The sequence below is a fragment of the Mobula hypostoma genome, chromosome 21 (assembly GCF_963921235.1).
Source record: "Mobula hypostoma chromosome 21, sMobHyp1.1, whole genome shotgun sequence".
Lineage (NCBI taxonomy): Eukaryota > Metazoa > Chordata > Chondrichthyes > Myliobatiformes > Myliobatidae > Mobula > Mobula hypostoma.
Window position 1 is genome coordinate 5,710,760 of NC_086117.1, and position 26,132 is coordinate 5,736,891.

The window sequence follows — 26,132 nt, forward strand, 5'->3', positions numbered from 1 at the left end:
AGTACGCCCCTCACTACAAAACAATTATTACTGTTTTTTGTAGTTGCACAGTTTGTCTTCTTTTGCACATCAGTTGTTTGACAGTCTTTGTAGTTTTTCATTGGTTCTATTGTATTTCTTTGTTCTACTGTGAATGCCTACAAGAAAATGAACTGCAGGGTAGTATATGGTGACATATACATATCTTGATAATACACTTATTTTGAACTCTTAGTAAATTGTGACCTTGACCTGTTCTTCCTCTATTCCCCACTCTGAACTTTCACTTTTTTTCACCTGCCTATTACTTCTCCCTCAGCCCCCTTCACTTTCCCTTTCTCCTATGGTCCACTCTCCTCTCCCACAAGATTCCTTTCCCATCCACTTGGTTTCACCTATTAGGCCAGATAGCATCTATGGACCCTTCTCGGTCCGAAACATCAACTGTCCTCTTTTCCATTGATGCTGTTTGCCCTGCTGAGTTCCTCCAGCATTTTGTGTGTGTTGTTTGGATTTCCAGCATCTGCAGATTTTCTCTTGTTTGTGGCTTCACCTATTACCTTCCAGCTAGCCTCCTTCCCCTCCCCTCACCTTTTTATTCTGGTATCTTCCCCCTTCCCTCTCAGTCCTGAAGGAGGGTTTCGGTCTGAAATGTCCACTGTCTATTTATTTCCATAGATGCTGCCTGACCTGCTGAATTCCTCTAACATATTGTGTGTGTTACCTTGACTTGTTGGCTTTCATTTTCTGAGTGTAATTTTTCAACGGAGAGAATGTGCCGGATGTCGGTGTTCAGACCTGGGTAGGTGTACAAGGCTTGCCAGGATGGATGGGCCTTTCCCCCCTGGCAAACTCACCAATAGTCTTCCGAACATATGCAAAAGCTCACACCTCTTAATACGAAAATAGTCTTCAGGCAATTCCACTTTGCCTAGCAGCTTGTCACTTCAAATTCTCAATAACAATGGGCGAGTTAATAAATGTACAAGTTTTAGACACAATAATATGAATATTATATTATTGAACAACCCCCATCTATCTATTACCTCAGTCACTGCACTGTGAACACTTTAAACTGCTTCTGATAAAGCTGCTTACATTGTAAATACAAGTTAATATTTATGTATTTATGCACATTTTATTCCAAATTTGTACTTTAACCTCGAAATTATTTTTCAAATTTCAAAGTAAATTTATTATCAAAGTACGCATCTACGCTCAGTGGCCACTTTATTAGGTACAGGAGGTGCCAAATGAAGTGGCCGCCGAGTGAATTTCTGTATGCTCAGTCTGCTGCTGCTGCGGCCCATCCACTTCAAGATTCGATGTGTTGGGTGTTCAGAGATCCTCTTCTGCACACCTGTTGCAACGCTGGTTATTTGAGTTACTGCTGTCTTACTGTCAGTCTGAACCAGTCTGACCATTCTCCTCTGACCTTTCTCATTAACCAGGCGTTTTCACCTAGAGAAACGCCACTCAATGGAAGTCTTTTGTTTTTCGCACCATTCTCTGTAAACTCTAGAGACTGCTGTGCGCAAAAATCCCAGGAGATCTACGTTTCTGAGATACTCAAACCACCCTGTCTGGCACCAACAATCATTCCACGGTCAGTCACTTAGGTCACATTTCTTCCCCATTCTGACGTCGTCTGAACAATAACTGAACCTCTTGACCATGACTGCATGCTTTTATGCATTGAGTTTATGGCATGTGATAGGTATTTGCATTAATAAGCAGGTGTACAGGTGTACCTAATAAAGTGACCACTGAGTCTATGTCACCACATTCATTCATTTGCAGGCATTCACAGTAGAACAAAGAAAAACAATAGGATCATTGAAAAACTACAGAGACTGACAAACAACTGATGAGCAAAAGAAGACAAACTGTGCAACTACAAAAAAAAAGTAGATAAGTAAATAAATGATACTGAGAACATGTAGAGTTTTGAACGTGAGTCCATATAGGAAGTGGAATGAGAGTTGATTATACAGTAAATTATCATAAAGAATTTTTTTTTAATTACTCTACGTTGTTGTTTTATGTGCATGTTGTGCCAACACACCACAGCAAATTCCTACTACATGTAAATGTATTGGTGAATAAAACTGATACTTGATCTTTGATTGCTCGATAGGTGGAAAAGCACTACGTTTAATAGGGCTTAATAGCATGGGGTAGAATAGAATTATCAAAGCATTAATACTTCACGCTCTACACATCTACAGTCATATCTGGCAGGGTGAGTTCACTAAATGCAGGATAAATCCATTTTGACTGACCGTGCTAGTCTGCTCTTAATCACGGTGAAACAAGCTACTCTTGACCATGCTATCAGGTTAAATTCTTCACTAATGAGCTGATCTATACCTGCCAAGACCACACACCTCCCTCCAGGCTTAAACCACAACTTTGATCTAAACTTTGCAACTCCCCAAAGTTTGACCTCTAACATTGAGGTGGACAGGGGCAGCAGGTAGTTAAGAGACACCACCTTCGGCTACACATCCCTTTTGTTCCAGCGCGGCACGGTAGCGTAACGATTTGTAGCGTTAGCAATGAGGGTTCAATTCCTGCCGTGGTCTGGACAGGAGTCGGTACGTTCTCTCCATGATCGCGTGGGTTTCCTCCAGGTGCTTCAGTTTCTTCCCACGGTCCAAAGACCATAAAACATGAGAGCAGAATTAGGCCTTTTGGCCCATTGAGTCTGCTCCGCCATTCCATCATGGCTGATTTATTATCCATCTGAATCCCATTCTCCTGCCTTCTCCCTGTAACCTTCGATGCCCTGAATAATCAAGAACCATTTTAAATATGCCCAATAACTTGGCCTCCACAGCCATCTGTGCTAAGGAATTCCACAGATTCACCACTTACTGACCAAAGAAATTCCTCCTCATCTCTGTTCTAAAGGGACATTCTTCTATTTTGAGGCTGTGTCCTCTGGTCCTAGATTCCCCCACTATAGGAAACATCCTCTCCACGACTACTCTATCTAGGCCTTTCAATATCTGGTAGGTTTCACCCCCTCATTCTTCTGTACTCCAATGAATACAGGTCCAGAGACATGCTCATATGTTAACTCTTTAATTCCTGGAATAATTCACTTGAATCTTTTCTGGACCCTCTCCAATACCAGCACATCTTTTCTTAGATAAGAGGCCCAAAGCTGCTCACAGCACTTCAAATGCAGTCTGACCAATAGCCTATAAAGCCTCAGAATTACATACTTGCTTTTATACTCTCGAAATGAATACGGACACTGCAATTTGTAATCTATGCACAGGTGTACCCGCCTGGCAAAGCACTTCAAGTTTTCCTACTAACGTGATCATTAGGTTTCAACACTTAGACAAAGTCCTGGCAATTTAAGTGGTTGAGTGGTTTTAGAATACTGGCAACACGCTGGAGGAACTCAGCAGGTCAGGCAGCATCCGTGGATACAATGAGTCGACGTTTCGGGCTGGAACCCTTCATCAGGACTACCAACTTCTGCAGAGAATTTTGTGTTTAGAATTTTGTGTTATGAAAGCCTAACTTATGGACACCTTGTACATATGAACGAGAAGTGTAGTGTGAGCTGCCTTAATAACTATCGTCCAGTAGCACTCACATCTACAGTGGTCATGGCTAGAGTCAACTCCTGTCTCAGGAAGGACCTGGACCCATGCAATTTGCCTACTGCCACAATAGGTCTACAGCAGACGCAATCTCAATGGCTCTCCACCCGGCCTTGGATCACTTGGACGATGTAAATACCTTTGTTGGGATGCTGATTATTGACTACAGCTCAGCGTTTAACGCTATCATTCCTACAGTCATCATTGGAAAGCTACAGAAACTAGTCCACTGTATCTCCCTCTGCAACTGGATCCTCGACTTTCTTACCAGAAGCCCACAACCTGTGCAGATTGGAAATGACATTCGGCACAGCTTTGTGGGCTGAAGGGCCTGTATTGTGCTGTAGGTCCTCTGTGATTCTATCTCCACCTCACTGACAATCAACACTGGCACACCACAAGGACATGTGCTTAGCCCACTGTTCTACTCTCTCTATACCCATGACTGTGTGGCTAGGCACAACTCAAATGCTATCTATAAATTTGTTGATTGCACAAATATTATTGGTGGAATTTCAGATGGTGACAAAAAGGCGTACAGGATCGAGATATACCAGTTAGCTGAATGGTGTCACAGCAACAATCTTGCACTCAACATCAGCAAGATCAAAGAGCTGATTGTGGACTTCAGGAAGGGTAAGACAAGGGAACACAAACCAATTCTCATAGAGAGATCAGAAGTAGTGAGAGTGAGCAATTTCAAATTCCTGGGTGTCAATACCTCTGAGGACCTAACCCCAGGACATGCCCTCTTTTTATTGTTACCACCAGGTAGGAGATACAGAAGCCTCAAGACACACACTCAGCAATTCAGGAGCAGCTTCTTCCCCTCTGCCATCCGATTCCTAAATGGACATTGAACAGTGAATGCTACCTCACTACTTTTTTTGGCTTTTTTGCACTACTTATTTTTAACTTAGCTATTTACTAGAAATATATATATATACTTGTTGTAATTCAGTATCTCTGCCTATATTTGTGGCAGATAGAGCGAAGGTGCTCGACAAAACGGTTTCTCAATCTAATCAGGTCTCACCAATGAAGAGAAGGCCACATTGGGAGAACCAGGTACAGCAGATGACCCTGGCAGACTCACAGGTGAAATGTCTATCATGTATTTTATTGTACTGCTGCCGTAAAGTTAATGAATTTCACGACCATTGTCGGTGATATTAAACTTGACTGATTCTATGCCTCAACTAATAAAGAATTTACTCCCCTAAATCCTTACACCTTACTGACCCGCCCTGCTAACTTTAACAGATCTGTGGTTAGGGTTACTAATGGCCACATCTCTACCCTGAAAATATCCAAACAGAAGTTGGCTATGAAATGCAATGACAAAAATTTTGTGAAAATGAAAACTACCTCAACAGCCTCATTAAGTGAGGCTTGAAATGCGTAAAGTGGTAAATATGGCCACAACATTATAGGATTCTTTTGTTTAGAGTCAGAGGTAAAACAAAGTGGTGTCAGAGGTTATGGGGAGAAGGCAGGAGAATGGGGAATAATAAATCAGCCATGATGGAATGGCGAGCAGATTTGACTTGCCGAATGGCCTAATTCTGCTCCTGTGACTTTAAAAAGAAAAAAATAATGGTTGAGGTGGGTGGATTAGCTACGTTTAAAAGCCACCTAGTTAAGTACGTAAATAGGAGAGATTTAGGGGACTGAGGGCCAAACGTGGCAGATGAGACTAGCTCACTCGGCAACACAGTCTACGTGGATGAGCTTAGAACAATACAGCGCAGTACAAACCCTTCAGCCCACAATGTTGTGCCAACCCTTTAACCTACTGTAAGATCAATCTGCATCACTGCCATGGACGGTCCCAAGCCCGGCTGCGAAAGGAGGAGGTTGGGAATAGGGCTAGCCACTCCATCTCATAAAACCCAGAAATGGCAGCAGAAGCTCGAAGGACCTCATCCCTGGGAGAGGAAGGATCTTCATCTAGAAGAAATCTGAAGCTGTGTGGAGAAGGTGGAAGCCACAAGACAGCCCAGGACGGAGGACTCCGGTGAGCTGCTATCGGCAGCCTGTGCCCCAGTAGGGGTGATGTGCTTATGAAGAATAAGATCAATTTTCCCTTTCCCTCACACAGCGCCCTTCATTTTCCTTTTATCCGCGTGCAAGTTTCTTTAATTGTCCATAATGTATCTGCCTCTACCGCCACCCCTGTCAGTGCATCCGACACATCCACCACTCTATGTGTAAAAAACCTACCTCTGATAGCCTCCTCATACTTTCCTTCAATCATCTTGAAGTTATGCCTGAGTCAGGTTAATGGGTCTGTTTCCATGCTGTAGGATTCTATGACTCCATAACTCTGTATTAGTAGCTTGATGGACCATCAACTACTATGCACAGTTGAGTACTTGGCATTGATACTGACACTCAAGAAAGAGATGTTACCTTTCACAAGATGGTGTAGAAACACTGATTAAATGCGAAGAAGAGGAACATTTCATTCCTTGTAAACGTTAATATACTTTCAGGAACATCAAGGCCTAAGATGCATTATTCCTTGCCCCCCACTCTCCACTTTCCATAGGAATCACTCTCTGTGTGACTCACTTGTCCACTTGTCCCTCCCCAGTGATCTCCCTCCTGGCACTTAACCCTGCAACAGGGACAAGGGCTACCCTCCTCCCCAGCATCATTCATCCCCCAAACAGTCCTTCCAGGTGAGTTAACATTTCACCTGTGAGTCTGCCAGGGTCATCTACTGTACCTGGTTCTCCCAATGTGGCCTTCTCTTCATTGGTGAGACCTGATTAGATTGGGAGACCGTTTTGTCGAGCACCTTTGCTCCATCTGCCATAAAAAGCCGGATTTCCTAGTTGCCACCCATTTCGACTACCCACTCCCATTCCGGCATGTCTGCTGTCCACGGCCTCCTCTACTGCCACAATGAGGCCACTCTCAGGTTGAATGAGCAACATCTCATATTCTGTGCGGGTAGCCTCCAACCTGACAGCATGAACATTCATTTCTCGAACTTCTGGTAATTCCTCCACCCTCCCCCTTCTTGCTCATTCCACTCCCCATTCTAGCTCCCCTCTCACCCCTTCTCTTCTCCTCACTTGCCCATCACCTCCGACTCCTCCCTCTCTTTCTCCCATAGTCCACTTCAGAGTCCTTCTTCTTCAGTCCCTTTCCTCTTCCACCCAAACCATCTCAGCTTCTTACTTCATCCCCACTCCCTCAGCCACCCACCTTCCCTCTCACCTGGTCTCACCTATCATCTGCCAACTTACTCTCCTCCTCCTCCTCCCCCCTCCCCCACCTTCTTACTCTTCCTTTGTGGTCCTGACAAAGGGTTGCAGCCCAAAACGTCAACCATTTATTCCCCTACGTAGGTGGTGCCTGATCGGCTCAGTTCCTCCAGCACTTAATGTGTTGCTCTGGATTTCCAGCATCTACAGAATCTCTTGTCTTTAAGGGAAAATTCAGGACATTTAACCTAAGCTTGTAGATAACTTCAAGCTTGCAGTTCAGTGTGTTGTTCTGTGATACACACACAATGCAGACTGATGCACATCGAACTTTTTTTTGCCCTCGCACAGCAGAATCCCTTTGTTATTTTAATTCATTATTGATAACAAGAAGCAGAACAAAGTTGAGAGAAAAAATCTGACAGTTTCCTTCATGTAACCATTATTGGAAAATGGAATGACTCAACCATTTAAGGCGATTGTGGCCTTACTGAAGTAATCTAGTGCCAGGCGTACACTGGAACAAAACAGGCCCAAAAATAGAATAACACACACAAAATACTTGAGGGACTCAGCAGGTCAGGATAAACAGTCGACGTTTCGGGCCGAGATCCTTCATCAGGACTGGCAAGGAAGAGGGAAGATGCCAGAATAAAAAAGGTGGAGGGAAGGGAAGCTGGAGGGTAAAGCCAGGTGGGAAATGAAGTGAGAAGCTGGGAGGTGATAGTGGAAAAGGCAAAGGGTTGGAGAAGGAGGAATCTGATAGGAGAGGAGAGTGGACCATGAAAACGGAAAGGGGAGTAGCGCCAGTGGGAGTTAATAGGCAGTTGAGGAGATGAATAAGAGGCCGGAGTGGGGAGGGGAAAGAGGACAAGCTAGAAAGTGATAGGTGAAGAAAACAGAGGCACACCTATGAGTGAATTGTCAGAATTGAGTTACAGAGTTAACACCGTTAGCAGCATCACAAGATCACACAACTAGGATATGAAATTATCTTTCTCATACTGGTTCTAAATATGTGAACGATTTGGATTTTTAAAAACATGTATTTGTTTAACTCTGTCAGACATATTTTGAAGCATCTTGTTGCAGTTTGACATGATACATATTAACTGAAGTTACACAACGAAACACTTCACAGACTTCCTACCTGACCCTGTCAAAAGTAGTCTGCGTGAGGATAAAAATCCCCAGGACATAAAAACCACTCAGTATGCTAAACGTGAGGCCAATAAGCTAAGCTTGCAAACATAATTACCTGCAAATTGAGAATGTCAGGATTAAATGGGCTATTAAATGAAAAATTCAAAGTGCGAATTGTAAAAGCCATGTATTCGTTCTGGAATAAGAATGTTTAACTGTTAGAAGTAGCACTTACTGCTCTGGGCTTGAAATGGAGGCTATTCGAGTCTCTGCCGATAGTGCATTACTCCTTGGCTTCTTAACTGGTGGTCTTGGAGGTCTTGCCTGTAAACACACATGCATAGTGTTAGAAATAACTGTAGAAATTATCACTAAAGTTTAACTCTAAGTGCTCAGGGGCTAAAGAAATGGTCAGTACAGACAGAATACTCAAAGTAACAATGTTTTAACCAATTTCTACAGGAGGCACTATAGCATTAGGACAAGGACTTCTTGGATGGGAAACAGCTTCCCCCAGCCGTAAGGCTACTGAACTCCCTGCCACCAAACAGGTCTCAACACGCATGAAGTTTCAGTAGCAGTGCACTGTTTACTTTTTAACTTGTATCGTATATGCACCGTACTATTTGTTAATTTATTTGTGCTGCTTTATGTGTTATGTGCTGTATGTGAGTGCACCTTGGTCCAGAAGAACGTTGTCTCATTTGGCAGTACGCATGGGTATGGTTGAATGACAATAAACTTGAACTTGAATTTGGAGGGAAATCCATGCAGATTTAGGACAATCTACACAGCTACAGGGCAAAGGCAAACGGAGAGCTGAACTCACTAGCTTGAGGCTGCCATCCTGCTGACGATGAAACTTGCTCCTGTATGCTTCTAACTTTACATGAAACTCGGCCAACGCGTCAGAGATGGTTCAGAAAACAATCCAGGGCTCATTTAACACTCGCTGTATCGTAATAAGAATATTGTTTTACTGGATATACACTCAGTGGTGACTTTACCGGGCCCTTTTATACACCTGCTCGTTAATGCAAATATCTAATCAGCCAATCATGTGTCAGCAACTCAATGCGTAAAAGCATGCAGACACGGTCAAGAGGTCCAGTTGTTATACAGACCTAACATCAGAATGGGGAAGAAATGTAATCTGTGACTTTGACTGTAGAATGATTGATAGTGCCAGGCAAGATGATTTGAGTATCTCAGAAACTACTGATGTCCTGGGATTTTCACGCACAACAGTCTCTAGGGCAGGGATTCCACAGACCTCTCGGTTAATGGTCAGGTCCGTGGCATAAAAAGGGCTGGGAACCCCTGCTTTAGAATTTATAGAAAATGATGTGAGAAAGAAAAACCCGTCATGAAAGAGATTAGAGAAGAATGGCCAGGCTGGTTCAAAATTACAAGGTGGTGACAGAATTTAATAATTACTTATTACAACAGTGGTGTGCTGAAGAGCATCTCCGAACGCACAACACATTGAATATTGAAGTGGAAGGGCTACAGCAGCAGAAGATCATCTGGTGCTCCACTCCTGTACCTAATAAAGTGGCTACTGAGTATATTTTCAGCTTTTTCAAAAGAAGTAATAGCCTGTTACTGAGTAGCAAAGGGAATTAGATGATTTCTCTTCAACCACCAGGTTCAGAACACAGATCCCATACTTGTACTCATTGTCAAGTTCACCGATGACACAACAGTGGTGGGCTCATCGACAACAATGATGAGGTGGCCTACAGAGAGCAGGTGGAAGAGCCTGAGGCTTGGTGCAAAGCAAATAACCTCCATCTCAATATTACCGAGACAAAGGTGATAGTTATCAACCTTAAAACTTGCACCACTCCCACACCTCTTTATTTTGGTGGCACAGCAGTGGAAACTGTGAGCCATAGCAAACTCCTGGGAGTGCCGTCTCACACAACCTCTCGTAGTCCTGAATGCCTCCTGCAAGGTCGTAAAAGCTCTCTTTTCGGAGGAGGCTGAAAACAGCTGGACAGTGCGCATCATTACTCTCGACCTTCTACAGGCCTGCAGTAGCGAGCTTCCAAACAAGCTGTATCACTGCAAGGTATGGAAACTACACTGCGGTGGACAGGAAGGCTCTACGGTAGATAGTCAAAACTGCCCAACGCGTCACTGGCAAACAGCCTACCAACGATCAAGGACATATATACAGAAAGGTGCTGGGAAAAGCCCAACAATATCAGGATGGATTTCATACACCCTGCTCATGGACTGCTTGTCGCACTCCCATCAGGGAGGAGGCCATGTAGCATCCACACCAGGACCACTGGACTCAAAAACAGTTACATTTCCCAAGCCATCAGGCTGATCAATACCTCCACCTACTAATCCACCCCTCCACCACTACATCCACATCAGTCACTCCTCTCCACAGCATCTCTGCACCCTTCATCCCCCATCCACAGCTGCTTTACACTTTGTACATACAATCAGTCTATGTATATAGCTAATCTTATGTGTGTGTGTACACATTATAGGGTTGCTTTATATTTATATTTATTGTATTCTTTATGCTTATTGTGTATTTTTAATTTACTTTTACTTTATTACTTTATTGTTGCCAAACAATTGATACCAGAGCGTACAATCATCACAGTGATATTTGATTCTGCGCTTCGCACTCCCTGGAGTACAAATCGATAGTAAATATAATAAAAATTTAAATTATAAATCATAAATAGAAAATAGGAAAGGGAAAGTAAGGTAGTGCAAAAAAACCTAGAGGCAGGTCTGGATATTTGGAGGGTACGGCCCAGATCCGAGTCAGGATCCGTTCAGCAGTCTTATCACAGTTGGAAAGAAGCTATTCCCAAATCTGGCCGGACGAGTCTTCAAGCTCCTGAACCTTCTCCCGGAGGGAAGAGGGATGAAAGTGTGTTGGCTGGGTGGGTCGTGTCCTTGATTATCCTGGCAGCACTGCTCCGACAGCGTGCAGTATAAAGTGAGTCCAAGGACAGAAGATTGGTTTGTGTGATGTGCTGCGCCGTGTTCATGATCTTCTGCAGCTTCTTCCGGTCTTGGACAGGACAACTTCCATACCAGGTTGTGGTGCACCCTAGAAGAATGCTTTCTACGGTGGACATCTATAAAAATTAGTGAGGGTTTTAGGGGACAGGCCAAATTTCTTCAGCTTTCTCAGGAAGTAAAGGCGCTGGTGGGCCTTCTTGGCAGTGGACTCTGCTTGGTTGGACCAAGTCAGGTCATTTGTGATATTGACCCTGAGGAACTTACAGCTTTTGACCTGTTCCACCTGCGCGCCACCAAAGTAGATGGGGTCGTGCGGTCCGCTACTCCTTCTGAAGTCAACAACCAATTCCTTCATCTTGCTGACGTTGAGGGATAAGTTATTGTCTTCGCACCATGCCACCAGGTTCTTAATTTCCTCTCTGTACTCAAACTCATCATTACCCGAGATACGGCCTACAGTTGTGGTGTCATCAGCAAACTTATATATTGAATTTGATGGAAACTTGGTTACACAATCATTAGTGTACAGTGAGTACAGCAGGGGGCTGAGTACACAGTCTTGTGGAGCACCAGTGCTCAGAGTGATTGTAGAGGAGAGCTTGTCCCCTATTTTTACACGCAAACACGAGGAAATCTGCAGATGCTGGAAATTCAAGCAACACACATCAAAGTTACTAGTGAACGCAGCAGGCCAGGCAGCATCTCTAGGAAGAGGTACAGTCGACGTTTTGGGCCGAGACCCTTCGTCAGGACTAACTGAAAGAAAAGATAGTAAGAGATTTGAAAGTGGGAAGGGAGGGGAGATCCAAAATGATAGGAGAAGACAGGAGGGGGAGGGATGGAGCCAAGAGCTGGACAGTTGATTGGCAAAAGGGATATGAGAGGATCATGGGACAGGAGGCCCAGGGAGAAGGAAAAGAGGGGGGGGGGAACTCGTTGGATGGGCAAGGGGTATAGTGAGAGGGACAGAGGGAGAAAAAGGAGAGTGAGAGAAAGAATGTGTGTATAAAAATAAATAGCGGATGGGGTACGAGGGGGAGGTGGCCCTCGTACCCCATCTGTTATTTTTTATATATACACATTCTTTCTCTCTCTCTCCTTTTTCTCCCTCTGTCCCTCTCACTATACTCCTTGCCCATCCTCTGGGTTCCCCCCCCCTTTTCCTTCTCCCTGGGCCTCCTGTCCCATGATTCTCTCATATCCCTTTTGCCAATCACCTGTCCAGCTCTTGGCTCCATCCCTCCCCCTCCTGTCTTCTCCTATCATTTTGGATCTCCCCCTCCCCCTCCCACTTTCAAATCTCTTACTAGCTCTTCCTTCAGTTAGTCCTGACGAAGGGTCTCGGCCCGAAACGTCGACTGTACCTCTTCCTAGAGATGCCTGGCCTACTGCGTTCACCAGCAACTTCGATGTGTGTTGCCCATATTTTTACAGCCTGGGTCCTGACTGTGAGGAAGTTGAAGATCCAGCTGCAGATCTGAGTGCTAAGACCCAGGTTCCGGAGCTTAGCAATCAGTTTATTTGGAATGGTGGTATTAAAGGCAGAGCTGTAGTCAATGAAAAGGAGCCTTACATATGTGTCTTTAATTTACACTGAATTCGGAGTAACAATCATTTTGTTCTCCTTTACACTTATGTACTGAAGAATGGCAATAAACAATATTGAAACTGGAATCTTCAGATTCTCCCATTAAATGGTAAACTTCTATCCAAACATAGAGAAACCAATAGATGCTGTTAGCTTGAAATGCTTATTAAAAGGATTACAAATGTACATCTAAAATTTAGGAGAAGGTGAAATAAAGGTTGTCCTTGAACAGAAAAATTTACACAAAATGCACAGAATCAACAAACTACACAAAAATAAACGTTTTCAGTCTTAAAGAAAACATAGACAGTGTGATGTGGCTTATGATATGTAACGAATGCTCTATTGAGGTGATGATAGAGGTGTACAAGATGATAAGAGGCATAGATCGAGTGGATAGCCAGAGATCTTTCCCTGGGTGGAAATGGCTAACACAAGAGGGCATAATTTTAAGACGATTGGAGGAAAGTATAGAGGGTATGTCAGGGGTAGGTTTTTTAGGTCACTGATGTGGATGTAGTGGTGGAGGGGTGGGTGCGTGGAATGCTGAATCAGGGGTAATGGTAGAGACAGATACATTTGAGAGATTTAAGAGGCTCTTAAATAAGTTTTTACGCTGTATTTTCACCAGCAACGAAATTTAACCAGCCAGCAGCAAAACCGGGGGTTGCTGCGGGGCAGTGTAGCCTGAAGGTCCAGAAGGGCCTGTTCCATGCTGTATCACCAAATAATAAATAAATAAAATTCTCTGCTCATTGTAGTTTTTATAAATGACTTCAGTAAGAAAGTGGGAAGATGGCTGGTAAGTTTGTAGATGAACCTGGTCAGGTGTCAGGTCTCTCAGTGGGAGAGCATTTTGGAGATAGTGATCACAATTCTATCTCCTTTACCATACCACTGGAGAGGGATAGGAACAGACAAGTTAAGAAAGCGTTTAATTGGAGTAAGGGGAAACATGAAGCTATCAGGCAGGTACTTGGACGCATAAATTGGGAAGAGATATCCTCAGGGAAATGTACAGCAGAAATGTGGCAAATGTTCAGGGGATATTTGTGTGGCGTTCTGCATAGGTACGTTCCAATGAGACAGGGAAAGGATGATAGGGGACAGGAACCACGGTGTACAAAGGCTGTTGAAAATCTAGTCAAGAAGAAGAGAAAAGCTTACGAAAGGTTCAAAAAATTAGGTAATGATAGAGATCTAGAAGATTATAAGGCTAGCAGGAAGGAGCTTAAGAATGAAATTAGGAGATCCAGAAGGGGCCATGAGAAGGTCTTCATGACCAGGATTAAAGAAAACCCCAAAGCATTCTAAAAGTATATGAAGAGCAAGAGGATAAGACGTGAGAGAATAAGACCAATTAAGTGTGACAGTGGAAAAGTATGCATGGAACTGGAGGAGATAGCACAGGTACTTAATGAATACTTTGCTTCAGTATTCACTACAGAAGAGGATCTTGGACATTGTAGGGATAATTTACAGCATATTGAAAAGCTTGAGCAAATAGACATTAAGAAAGAGGATGTGCTGGAGCTTCTGAAAAGCATCAAGTTGGATAAGTCTCTGGGACCAGACGAGATATACCCCAGGCTACTGTAGGAGGTGAGGGAAGAGATTGTTGAGCCTCTGGCAATGATCTTTGCATCATCAATGGGGATGGGAGAGGTTCCAGGGGATTGGTGGGGTTGCAGATGTTATTTTCTTATTCAAGAAAGGGAGTAGAGATAGCCCAGGAAATTATAGACCAGTGAATCTTACTTCAGTGGTTGGTAAGTTGATGGAAAAGATCCTGAGAGGCAGAATTTATGAACATTTGGAGAGGCATAATATGATTAGGAATAGTCAGCGTGGCTTTGTCAAGGGCAGGTCATGCCTTACGAGCCTGACTGAATTTTTTGAGGATGTGACTAAGCACATTGATGAAGGTAGAACAGGAGATGTAGTGTATGTGGATTTCAGCAAGGCATTTTATAAGGTACTCCATGCAAGGCTTATTGAGAAAGTAAGGTGCCATGGGATCCAAGGGAACCTTGCTTTGTGGATCCAGATTTGGCTTGCACACAGAAGGCAAAGAGTGGTTGTAGACGGGTCATATTCTGCATGGAGGCTGGTGACCAGTGGTGTGCCTCAGGGATCTGTTCTGGGATCCCTACACTTTGTGATTTTTATAAATGACCTGGATGAGGAAGTGGCGGGATGGGTTAGTAAATTTGCTGATGACACAAAGGTTGCGGGTGTTGTGGATAGTTTGGAGGGCTGTCAGAGGTTACAGCGGGACATCGATAGGATGCAGAACTGGGCTGAGAAGTGGCAGATAGAGTTCAAACCAGATAAGTGTGATGTGGTTCATTTTGGTAGGTCAAATATGATGGCAGAATATAGTATTAATGGTAAGACTCTTGGCAGTGTGGAGGATCAGAGGGATCTTGGGGTCCGAGTCCATAGGATACTCAAAGCTGCTGTGCAGGTTGACTCTGTGGTTAAGAAAGCATATGGTGCATTGGCCTCCATCAACTGTTGGTTTGAGTTTAAGAGCCGAGAGGTAATGTTGCAGCTATATAGGACCCTGGTCAAACCCCACTTGGAGTACTGTGCTCACTTCTGGTCACCTCACTACAGGAAGGATGTGGAAACTATAGAAAGGGTGCAGAGGAGACTTACAAGGATGTTGCCTGGATTGGGGAGCACGCCTTATGAGAATAGGTTGAGTGAACTTGGCCTTTTCTCCTTGGAGCGATGGAGGATGAGAGGCTACCTGATTGAAGTGTATAAGATGATGAGGCATTGATCCTGTGGATAGTCAGAGGCTTTTTCCCAGGGCTGAAATAGCTAACATGAGGGCACAGTTCTAAGCTGCTTAGAAGTAGATACAGAGGTAAGTTTTTTACGCAGAGAGTGGTGAGTGCGTGGAATGGGCTGCCGGCAACAGTGGTGGAGGTGGATACGGTAAGTTCTTTTAAGAGAATCCTGGATAGGTATGTGGAGCTTAGAAAAATGAAGGGTTATGGATAACCCTAGGTAATTTCTAAAGTAAGTACATGTTCGGCACAGCATTGTGGGCCGAAGGGCCTGTATTGTGCTGCAGGTTTTCTATGTTTCTATGACACAAAGTTTGGTGGTAGTAGAAGGCTGTCGTAGTTTACAGTAGGACATTGATAGGATGCAGAGCTGGGCTGACAAATGGCAGATGGAGTTCAATCCATAAAAATGTGAGTTGATTTGGTTTGGAAGGTCAAACTCCGAGGCAACGTGCAGGGTATAGGGCAGAACTCCTAACAGTGCGGAGGAACATGGGAATCTTGTGGTCTATACAACATTCCCTCTAATTTTTTTTTTACAGCTGCACGAACCAACCATTGCTCTGAGCAGGAAATTTTTACACAGCCTGAAAACTGTGCAGCACTTTAATAAAACATTATATAAAAGAAAATTCTAGCTGCGCGGCACAAAGGCTACGTGTGCAGGAGCATTTCAGTTACTGTGTGGCCGCTCATCTGCACAGCTAAGAGGGAACAGTGGGTCTACGCCCAATCATCCTTCACCTTTGCTGTGCAAGTTGACAGGATGTTTAAGAAGGTGGATGGTGTGCTGGTCTTCATTAGTCGGTGGATTGAGCTCGAGAGCTGTGAAGTATTGTTGCAGCTCTATAAAACTCTGATTAGACCACACTTGGAGAACAGTGAACAGTTCTGGTCGCCTCATTACAGGAAGGCTGTGGAAGCTTTAGAGAGGGTGCAGAGGAGATTTACCAGGTTGCTGCCTGGATTAGAGAGCATGTCTTATGAGGTTGAGCAAGCTCCAGTTTTTCTCTTTGGAGCAAAGGAGGATCAGAGGTAACTTGATAGAGGTGTACAAGATGATAAGAGGTATAGACAAAACAGACAGCCGTTGACTTTTTCCCAGGTGGCAATGGCTAATATAAGAGGGCATAATTTTAGGATGATTGAAGGAAAGTATGGGGGGGGGGAATGTCAGAGGTAGGGTTTTTTACACAGATAATGATGAGTGCTTGGAACATGCTGCCAGGGGAGGTGGTAGAGGCAGGTACATTCGGGACTCCTAAAAGATTCTTCAGCACATAGATGATAGAAAAATTGAGGCCAGTGTGACAGAGGCCTAAAAGTCTTGGAACCAATGCTTTTGGAGTCATCAGAACCACAGTTGCTATTTAAAGGTAATTAAGAAACCTAATAAGTCACATGACAAGCTGCTGGCATAAAACCAGTTCAGGAATGTAGCCCAAAGGCTTAATTATTGCCAAAGATGTTTGAAAGCCATATAAAATGGAAGTTACCCAGTAAATACAATGTTTATTATTTTTGAAGGCTATATAATTTAATCATATTTTAAACTGGGATTCATAACAAATGTAAAGGTGAACAAAATATCTTGTCTATTTGATTTTCTCCCCCCCCCATTCACTTCACGTTTTCTCTTCCTTCACAGAACGCTTCACACATCCTACATTCAATAGATTCAACCATCTGCTTCCTTCGCAATCTTTGATACCTGTGACACTCTCCGTCACCAACGGGGTAGACGTCGCTGTTAGCTCTCCCTCCCGCCCCCCCTCCCCTCCCCTCCCCTCCCCTCCCCTCCCAAGGCGGTGTGGTCACTGACAAGTGTTGTTGGCCCGTCTTGGTGTGAAACTGCTGGCTTCTTCCGCCGCTTATTTTAATCTCTTACTGTTTTGTCTGTCAGATACCTTGGACCGGTTTTTATTTATGAAGCAGACTAGATAGTGAAGGGGATTATCAATTAAAGACAGAGCCGCAACATGGAACTTAATATCAGTCTTTAAATATATTTAGCAGTTTCAGTTAAGGAGTGCTTTTTTCCAAATGAACTATGACAGCTGTTTTAAAATCATTAAAGAACAATTTCTGATTAATGACCTTACATGAGGAAATGATGGCAGTAATTCCACAGATGTTTCTTCATGGGATTTGGCATACTGAAAATCTGGGATGCATTTTAGAAGCGTGAAGCGTATGAAAGTCAAATTCTTGAATTTACTGATCTGCAAGTTGGTTTTATTGACCGGATTACTTTCAGAGCAAGAAACCTAAAACCTCAGCCTGTGAGGTTGCAGGCTGAACCGGCCATCACGTTTAGAGTGGGTAAAATGTCCACTTAAATCACCCGGATTTGAGAGTAATAGTCCATTGTTCAGAGAGAAAAAAAATCCAATTCTATATTCACGAACATTCCCAAACTTAAAAAAGAGACGACAAAAGAAAGTAACTGAAGCATTCAGAGATTTAACTCGGTGTAGAACGCAACAAAAGTTTGGCAGAGAGGGGGAGGTTGTTCAACCCGTGACCTCGGGTGTAGCCAGCGCCGCTGAAGAAAAGAACGGGGTCAAAGGAGGTCGGTTTGTGAACTTGCCGAGGAGGAGGAGGGTACAGCCCTCAGACAAAGCCGCCCTTCGACACAATGGAGACGGCTTAAGCATGTGAACCCGATTGGAAGGAACAGAAGGATTAAGTTTGTGGCAAGTTTGCCTGAACTTGCAACAGGGAGAAACATGGGGGAAAAGAACAACAGAGCTAATTAGCAGCGCCGAGCTGTCATGGCTCAGTGCCAACAAACAAAAGGGAATGCCTAGCAATCAGCAGGATCGATGGAAAAGACTGCTTCATTAGGGATGATAGAACGAAGTAGGAAGAAAAAGAAAAAGAAGGCTGTTTAATTAAGCTTGAGCTGGAAGGTGATGCATGAAGTTTGCCTGTCATCGCGCTGCTAATACTTTCACCTTTCCGCCAGAGCTTTGAAAAGCCGGCGATTACCCCACTGGTGTCAGTAACACCAGATATATCTGGGGAGAAATGCAAAGAAGGATTGGAGCCATCGCCTAAAGGGACTTCAGTGGAAAGTCAGACGGAAAAAAAGGCAGATTCCCTACAGTGACAAATCCAACTGGGCAAATCCGAAAACTGCTTCAGACCCAACTGCTCGCATTTAATCATTATTAAACATTAAATTCAAGCTTATGTACAAAATAGCAGCATCACATACACACAGCAACATAATAATGTGTGCTTTCACTATAATGAAATTGTGAAATATTTCTTATATAGTTTTGAATTCTGATGATTGCAGCTGCGCCTTTATCGAATCTATAATCGCAAGACACTAACCGGATTTAAAATGTTTTTAAAAAACAAATACCATGTGCTTTCTAATGCTGTGTTAATGATTTAACATCTGCAGAGAATTGCACATGTCAGTGTACCTCTCTGGGTTTGTGTCACGATTACCAGGACTTGCCAGAACCATCGAACAATAAAGCTTCATTGACACGTGACGTAGACCCAGTGACACGCTATCATATAGAGAGATAATTTATTCAAAGATTTCCTTAAATGCTGATAAGGCACAAAATGAAGATATTTCACTGAAATTTGCAGCTGAATTTTAGTTCGAAGGAGACATGCCACTGCGCCGTGCAGACAATGGAGGTCGCGCTTTTTGATTAGTTCTTCGGAGACAATGAAGTGTTGCTACGGGCAAGGCCTGATTTGCAATCAGGTCACTTCGTAATTATCGGAAGTGATTAAAGAAATGGAAGTTGTTCATGCCCTGCACTCATTTTAATTAAGCAAGGTGTACTTTAACCTTATTCTTAAGACTAAAAAGTTTGCTATATTGTGTAATGTTCAAGTCATCATGGGATGTAGTGTTCTTTTAAACCACTCCTTGTACCTTTAACCCTGTTTCTAATGACAGTAGAATACGAGATAGAGTGTATGGGGAGTCCAGAGAGGGGTAGTACCTCTGGTGAAGGGGCTTGTCCCAGATCACTTATCTTTGGACCCCATTAAGCACTCAACTCTCACCTGTGGCTTCAAGTAGCTGTGACAGTGGCCCACATGCCTGTACACAGGCGGGCTAGACCAGGTGAGAGGAGCCAGTGGGTTCAGATCCATATCGGACCCTTCACATATCTGATGGCGCAGGAAAAGCAGCTGTTCTTGAGTGTGGGTCAGCTCTCTGATGGTAGTAATGAGAAGAGGGCATGTCCTGGGTAGTGAGGGTCCTTCGGGAGGCATGGCGCCTTTTGAGGGTGCTCCTTAAAAAGGCAGAGCCTCTAATACGGATGCTGTGACTGAGAAGAGGAGCTGGCTCCAGGTGCAAAATGGCTTCCGCCTGCTACTTTCTGGTTAAAGACCTTGACAGTAGTGGTAATGGTATTGATATTGAACGGAATCACATACCTGGACAACAAAAAATTTCCTTCCTGAATACTTTTGGGTGTATCTTAAGGATTTTGGGCTGCTGATCATGAAAATCACCATGAAATTTCCTTATCACCAACCTTTATAAAAAATTGCCCATATTTGTTATTTCAATTCATAATTCAAGCCAGAATAACTGTTGCCAAGATTAAGGAAGACAATTTTGTTGGCCCCCAAATCAAATGCATTGTCAATGACAGGCAATTCGAAGAACTTCTAGTGAGACGCGAGAAAGTCGCATCGAAGGCCATCAAGGATGTTGTTGCAAAATTTATTGGTAACTACAGAGCACCAAACTATGTGCAGCTGGTTGACAACATGCTTCAAGCATAGAAAACCATGAAGTGCAACATGGTTCATTTTCTGCATCCCATTTAGACTTCTTCCCTGCCAATCTTGGCATTGTCAATGATGAGCATGGTGAAAGGCTTCACCAGGACATGGAGAAATGGTATCAGGGCAACCGGAATCCATCAAAGCTGGCCGAATATTGCTGGACTGTTAAGCAAGAAGCCTCAGATACTGAGTAGAAACAAAAATCATCAACAAAACATTTTTAGCTTAGTTGAAATATTACAAGGCTTCAGCACCGTTATGCAATTAAATGCATTATATTCAATAAAAGAATGTCTTGTTTCTCCAAATTCCTACATGATTCAGGAGTCTGAAATTATATTTGTGTTCAGTTTCAAGCAGTCTATCATAAACAAAAAAAAGTTCTGAGGAAGCAACACTTGAAAAAATTTGTTGTCCAGTGATATCTACCCTGTTTAATAACCTACCATCAGAATACTTTAAACAGTGGATTCTAGTTAATTGAGCCATCAGTTAATTGGGGCAGCCACTTACTTGGGACAAATCTTAAAGACAAAAATTATTTGAGGAAATAGCCAGGATTCCCTTAATTTATTTGGAATACTATGCAGCTAAATTGGGAACAGGAGACTGATGCCGAAGTTTCTAACTAGCGTCAGTCACATGTACTTGTGTGTGTGGCCTTTAGATGCTACCTGGTGCATAGAATGAACAGTTTTTAAATAGCGTCTGTTGCGTGTGTTAGTGTTCAAAAAGCAGTGATTTTCGTCTCTGATAATTGGCGAGAAATAAATAGTAAGACAATTTTGAAATGCTTTGCTCACTATGGTTTCAAGTATTCAGGCTTGGGGGATGCCAGAAATGGCTGGGAGTGAAAATGAAACAATTTTATTACTTCAACAAGTTAAGAATTATGAAGAATTTGAAGGTATCAACAATCATGTTGAATGTTAAAATGAAAATGAAGATATGGAGGATGCAATCATTGAAAGCATTGTATGAAGGCAGTCCATTATCTACACTAGGTGTCTGCGTTGATTTTGTTCATTTACAGTCAATCATGTGTGGTGGGCCGAGAGATGTCTGCACCAAAAGAGGTATAAGGCACTCCTTCCCTCTCGTAGTCCGCAGGTCACCCTTGGGCAAAGTGCAACACCTGCTCAGCCACCCCCAGCCCCCACCAATCAGGGTCACATGAAGCCATGTAATCAGGTGGTGGATGGTCGTATGAGCAGCTGGCACATATCATAAGTCCTGGTTATGTGACCACTAATGCCAGGCAGACAATCTCTGAAGAGTATTTAAAATGGCTGGGGTCACCCGTCTTGTAAAGACACTGGCCAGAAGAAGGCAATGGCAAACCACTACTGCAGAAAATTTGCCAAGAACAATCATAGTCATGGAAAGACCATGATTGCCCACATCATACAATATGGCGTATAATGAATGAATGAACAGTCAATCAAAAGACACAGCAGTGTACACTGGATGAATTCCTCCACTGCTAACTATTAGGAACTATAGTTTTATGGTACTGTAGTAGTATTGTTAGTGTTCAAATTCATTTTGTATTTCATTTGAATATGTAAAATGATAGTTAAATGGCAGTTTGCCCTTTTTAGACATTTTTAACTATTTCCATGAAACTCTGGCTAATTGGGGAAGCCACTTAATTGGGCCAAATTGCACTGGTCCCAATGTGTCCCAGTTAACTGGAATCCACTGTATATGGAACGATGATCACAGACTTCCTCTGACCAAACTGGGCCGAGTGGAATCAGTGGATTATGGAGAGCACAAAACCAACTAAGGGAGCTGAGCCAACGGTAAAACCCAGTGCAAATGAAGCCTTGTATACCAGGGACAGGAGTTCACTCATTTCTGTTTCATTTAATTGACATTATTTTGGCTGTGCAATTTCTTTCAAAGCAGGTTTCAGGGAATATTAGTGGAGCTGTCTTTCTGGTACTTTGGATTAAGAGAGAACTGCCGAGGCCAGGGCAGAGGGTCAACTGTGGACCCATCCCAGACAGCTAATCTCCTTGGTCCCCTATTGCTACAGCTAATGGCCTGGTAGAAATTCTGTTCACTGCTTGCTGAGCATTACACACTCCTTAATGATTCTCAAAGGTAGAGAGAGTTACCAAATCAAAATAAGACTAATACTGAAAATGCTGATGCAATATTGACATAGTTGTCCATGTTATTCTTTTATTTCATTTGAGATTATATTGGGATTAGAGTACTGTAGTAGCTAATGTTACAGGGTGTCTGGGGTTTCCAGGAAGGGGTAACACCTCCGGTGAAGGGGCTTATTGTGTCTATTCCAGGGCAGTTTACTCACCTTTGTTCCCCACTGGATACTCAGCTCTCACCTGTGGCTGCAAGTCATGCCACAGCAGCCACATCCCGGTACCATGCTTCCAAAGGCAGGCTAAACCAGGTGAGGGTAGCCAGCAGGCCTCATACCCCAGTAAGACAGGGAATTGCCTGTCCTAGCATGTGAAGTCAGCTGCGGCAGATTGGGTGCATGAGATCAACGGTGAGGTCCAATGGCCAGCAAGGCAGTTCTGCTATATTTTGTGGAGAGTGAAAGGCATGATGAGACACATGGGTCAACCACTGCAACCAAGAAAGTCCCCAGTTTGTGATGACTACTCGTGCCACTGGCCTGGTTGAGAAAGTGCAACGGTCCCAGTGCAACAGCTTTTCTGCTTTAAAAACTCTCCCATACAGGTCTCCTGTCATCGTTGGATACGATGAGACTACGAACATTACAGTGCCAGTGCCGACAGCCGGGGTTCGATTCCCCTGTTGTCTGTAAGGAGTCGAAATGACATGGGCCCGCTTGGGCTGGAAGGGCTTGTTACCATTCTGTATCTCTAAATAAATAAATATTGCTTTTTTCCACCTAGCATTTGGAAATACTCAATAAATTAAGGACTGATATCTTAGCAACAGTGAGTTCTAGATTTTTGTACTCAAGAAATTAGAATCAAAAAACAAAACGCTTTAAAAATACATTAAAGCAACACACACAAAATGCTGGAGGAACTCAGCAGGCCAGGCAGCATCAAGGAAATGAGTACAGTGATGTTTCGGATTGAAACGTGTTTGTGATTAAAAATACATTACTCTGGGTACAGTAACATAGAATCATAGGGCACTACAGCACAGAAACAGAGCTTTTCCAGTTCATGCCAAACTGTTTTTCTGTCTAGTCCCATCTGAACCATGGTCCTTCATATCTCTCCCGTCCACGTACTTATCCAAACTTCTCTGAAATGTTGCCATTGAATCCACATCCACTACTTCTTCTAGCAGCTTGTTCCATACTTGCACCACCCTCTGAGTGAAAAAGTCTCCCTCAGGTTCCCCTTAAATATTTCACCTTTCACCCTAAGCTTATGAGTTCTAGTTCGAGTCTAAAACATAGTGGTTTATATGAATGGCCCTGAAATCTGGAACCGTGAGTTCAATTTAAACTCTGTTAATTGAATAAAGTGTGACTCAAAGGTTGGGGTAATTAGATACCTAATTATTGGATCGTCATGAATCTATTATGTTTACTAATGCCTGTTAAGGGACAAGCTTTACTAGGTCAGGCCTATGTAACACCTGATGCACAGCATGTAACTTTTAGCAAAAGACAAACTGGTGGAGGAATCCAGCGGGTCAGGCAGTGAAGGGAAATGGTTAGCCCTTCATCTGGCTTTAAAGATTAGGGAGATATCTGGTATAAGGAGGTGAAGGGTACGGGAGGAGCCAGAGTGTCTGCAGCCTTGTTGTTTCAGTGTGGTATATACTTTGGTTGTGATCTGTTAGGCCACTGAGTAGTTCAAAGTTCAAAGTAAATTTATTATCAAAGTATGTAGGTATTTGTTACCTTGAGGGGTGTATGGGGTGTCCAGATAGGGGCAGCTAGTTGTGCACATTCTGGGAGAACTCACTTGCCTTTGGTCCCCACTGGACACTTGGCTTTCACCTGCGGCTCCAAATAGCTGTTTTCATGTGACAGTGGCCACATTCTGGTATAGCGCTCGAAGGGCGTGTTAAACCAGGTGGAGGTAGCTGGCGGGCCTCATACCCCAGTAAGATAGGGACATGCCTGTCCTAGCATGTGACGTTAGCTCTGGCAGACAGGGTGGATGAAACCTCCAGTGAGATCCAATGGCCAGGAAGGTGGTTCTGTAACACTTTGTAGAGAGCAAAGGGCATGACAGGGCACAGAAGACGTCAAGGTCATCCACTGCAACCAAGGAAGACCCAGCTGTGATGACCTCTTGTACCACTGGACCCGGACTTCCGAGTCGAGAGAGTGGAACAGTTTTGGTGCACCGACTTTTCTACTTTAAAAACTCTCCTGCACAGGTCTCCTGTGATTGTTGGATACGACGGGCAGCAGCCATACTACCCTGAGATTAATTTTTTTTGCAGATATTCACAGGAAAATAAAGGAGTAAAAAATAATTTTTGAAGTCCTTTCTGTAAACAAAGACTGTCAAACAACCAACGTGTAAAAGAGAAAATGTGGAAATAAAACATTGTCACAATAAGAGTTATAAATGAATGGGTTTGCAGTGGTTTGAACAGCCAGACCATCATCAATTTCCCAAAGGTAAATAAACATAATACTGTGCCTGCAATACTCATTTCCCATAAATGAGTAAGAAAACTTCTGTGGTCTTTGTTTAAATTTACCTGCTGCGGCTAAAATTTGAAGAGTGGAACAGCAATTGTGCTTGGTGTGCCAATCAGCAGGTTTATTTCTTAGTCTTTGGAGTCAAGAATTTTCTGCTTTCTTAATACTTCGACTATTGTATTCACTTCTGGTCACCTCATTATAGGAAGCTTTGGAGAGGGTGCAGTGGAGATTTACCAGGACGCTGCCTGGATTACAGAACATGTCTTATGAGGAAAGGTTGAGTGAGCAAGGGCTTTTCTCTTTAGAGCGAAGAAGGATGAGAGGAGACTTGATAGAGATGTACAAGAAGATAAGGGGCAGAGATCGAGTGGATACCAAAGACTTTTTTCCCACAGTGAAAAGGCAAAATTTTAAGACGACGGGAGAAAAGTATAGAAGGGATATCAGAGGTAATTTTACACTGAGAGTGGTGGGTGCATGGAATGAACTGCCAAAGGCGGCGGTAGAGGGAGATACATCAGGGACATTTAAGAGACTCTTAGATAGGCACATGGATGGTAGTAAAGTGGAGGGCTATGTAGGGGGGCAGGGTTAGATTGATCTTAAGAGTAGGTTAAATGTCAGCACAACATCATGCGCTGAAGGGCCTTACAGTGCTTTACTGTTCTATGTTAAGCTGTACTGGGCTGTGCACCATCCCACAGTCAATAGACTGACAGGTGACTTGCTCCCCATCCACTGATCACACTGCTCTGTACTTCATCACCCTCCCATCTCAAAGAAGGAGAACCTTGGCCTCTGTGTCTCTGAGACAGGGGAATATTTTGAGTGAGGGAATCATAATTTGTTGGTCAGTTGGCATGCCCAGAATTTGAGTCTGCCATTCGGGGTCTGTCATCGGTTCATCTTCAGCGGGTGGGCTGTCCCCCACGTGTCCCTAGGTCTGTTGGTTGTTACTGCAAACGACACATTTCAATGTACATGTGCAAAAAATGAAACTGAATCTGTCTGTTATTCTGTGATGTATCATTCCGTTTGATTGGTAATAATACCTCATCGCGAGCTATTTCTTTATAGTAGAGTTGAAGCACAATTTGTTAAACAGTGATGAGACCAATGACTGCCCCGCCACCAGCGAGGTCTAGTCTCTGGGAGTTGTTCTATATATTATGATGTTTACCATTTACCTGTGCTGCGCACTATATGAATTCTTAAACTATATTTTAACTTATTTATGGTAATATTTTGTTTTATGTGCTGTGTGTGATACATGTTTTGTGGGTACACCATGATCTGGATGAACGTTGTTTCATTTGGTTGTATATATATACAGTCAGATGACAATAAAATTGAATTTTATCACTGATATGATCATAACATTGCAGAGGTCCA

General features: G+C 43.3%; 1 protein-coding gene across 5 annotated transcripts in view; it reads right to left on the reverse strand.

The window, feature by feature from the left end:
* The window catches only part of LOC134359757 (DENN domain-containing protein 1A-like), a 634,195-nt gene that overhangs the window by 36,148 nt on the left and 571,915 nt on the right, over window positions 1-26,132 (reverse strand). For all 5 annotated transcript variants that reach the window (XM_063073354.1, XM_063073353.1, XM_063073352.1 and 2 more), the window contains one exon: window positions 8,193-8,281. In XM_063073354.1, the coding sequence (XP_062929424.1) occupies window positions 8,193-8,281 (89 nt within the window). The remainder of the gene's footprint in view (window positions 1-8,192; window positions 8,282-26,132) is intronic.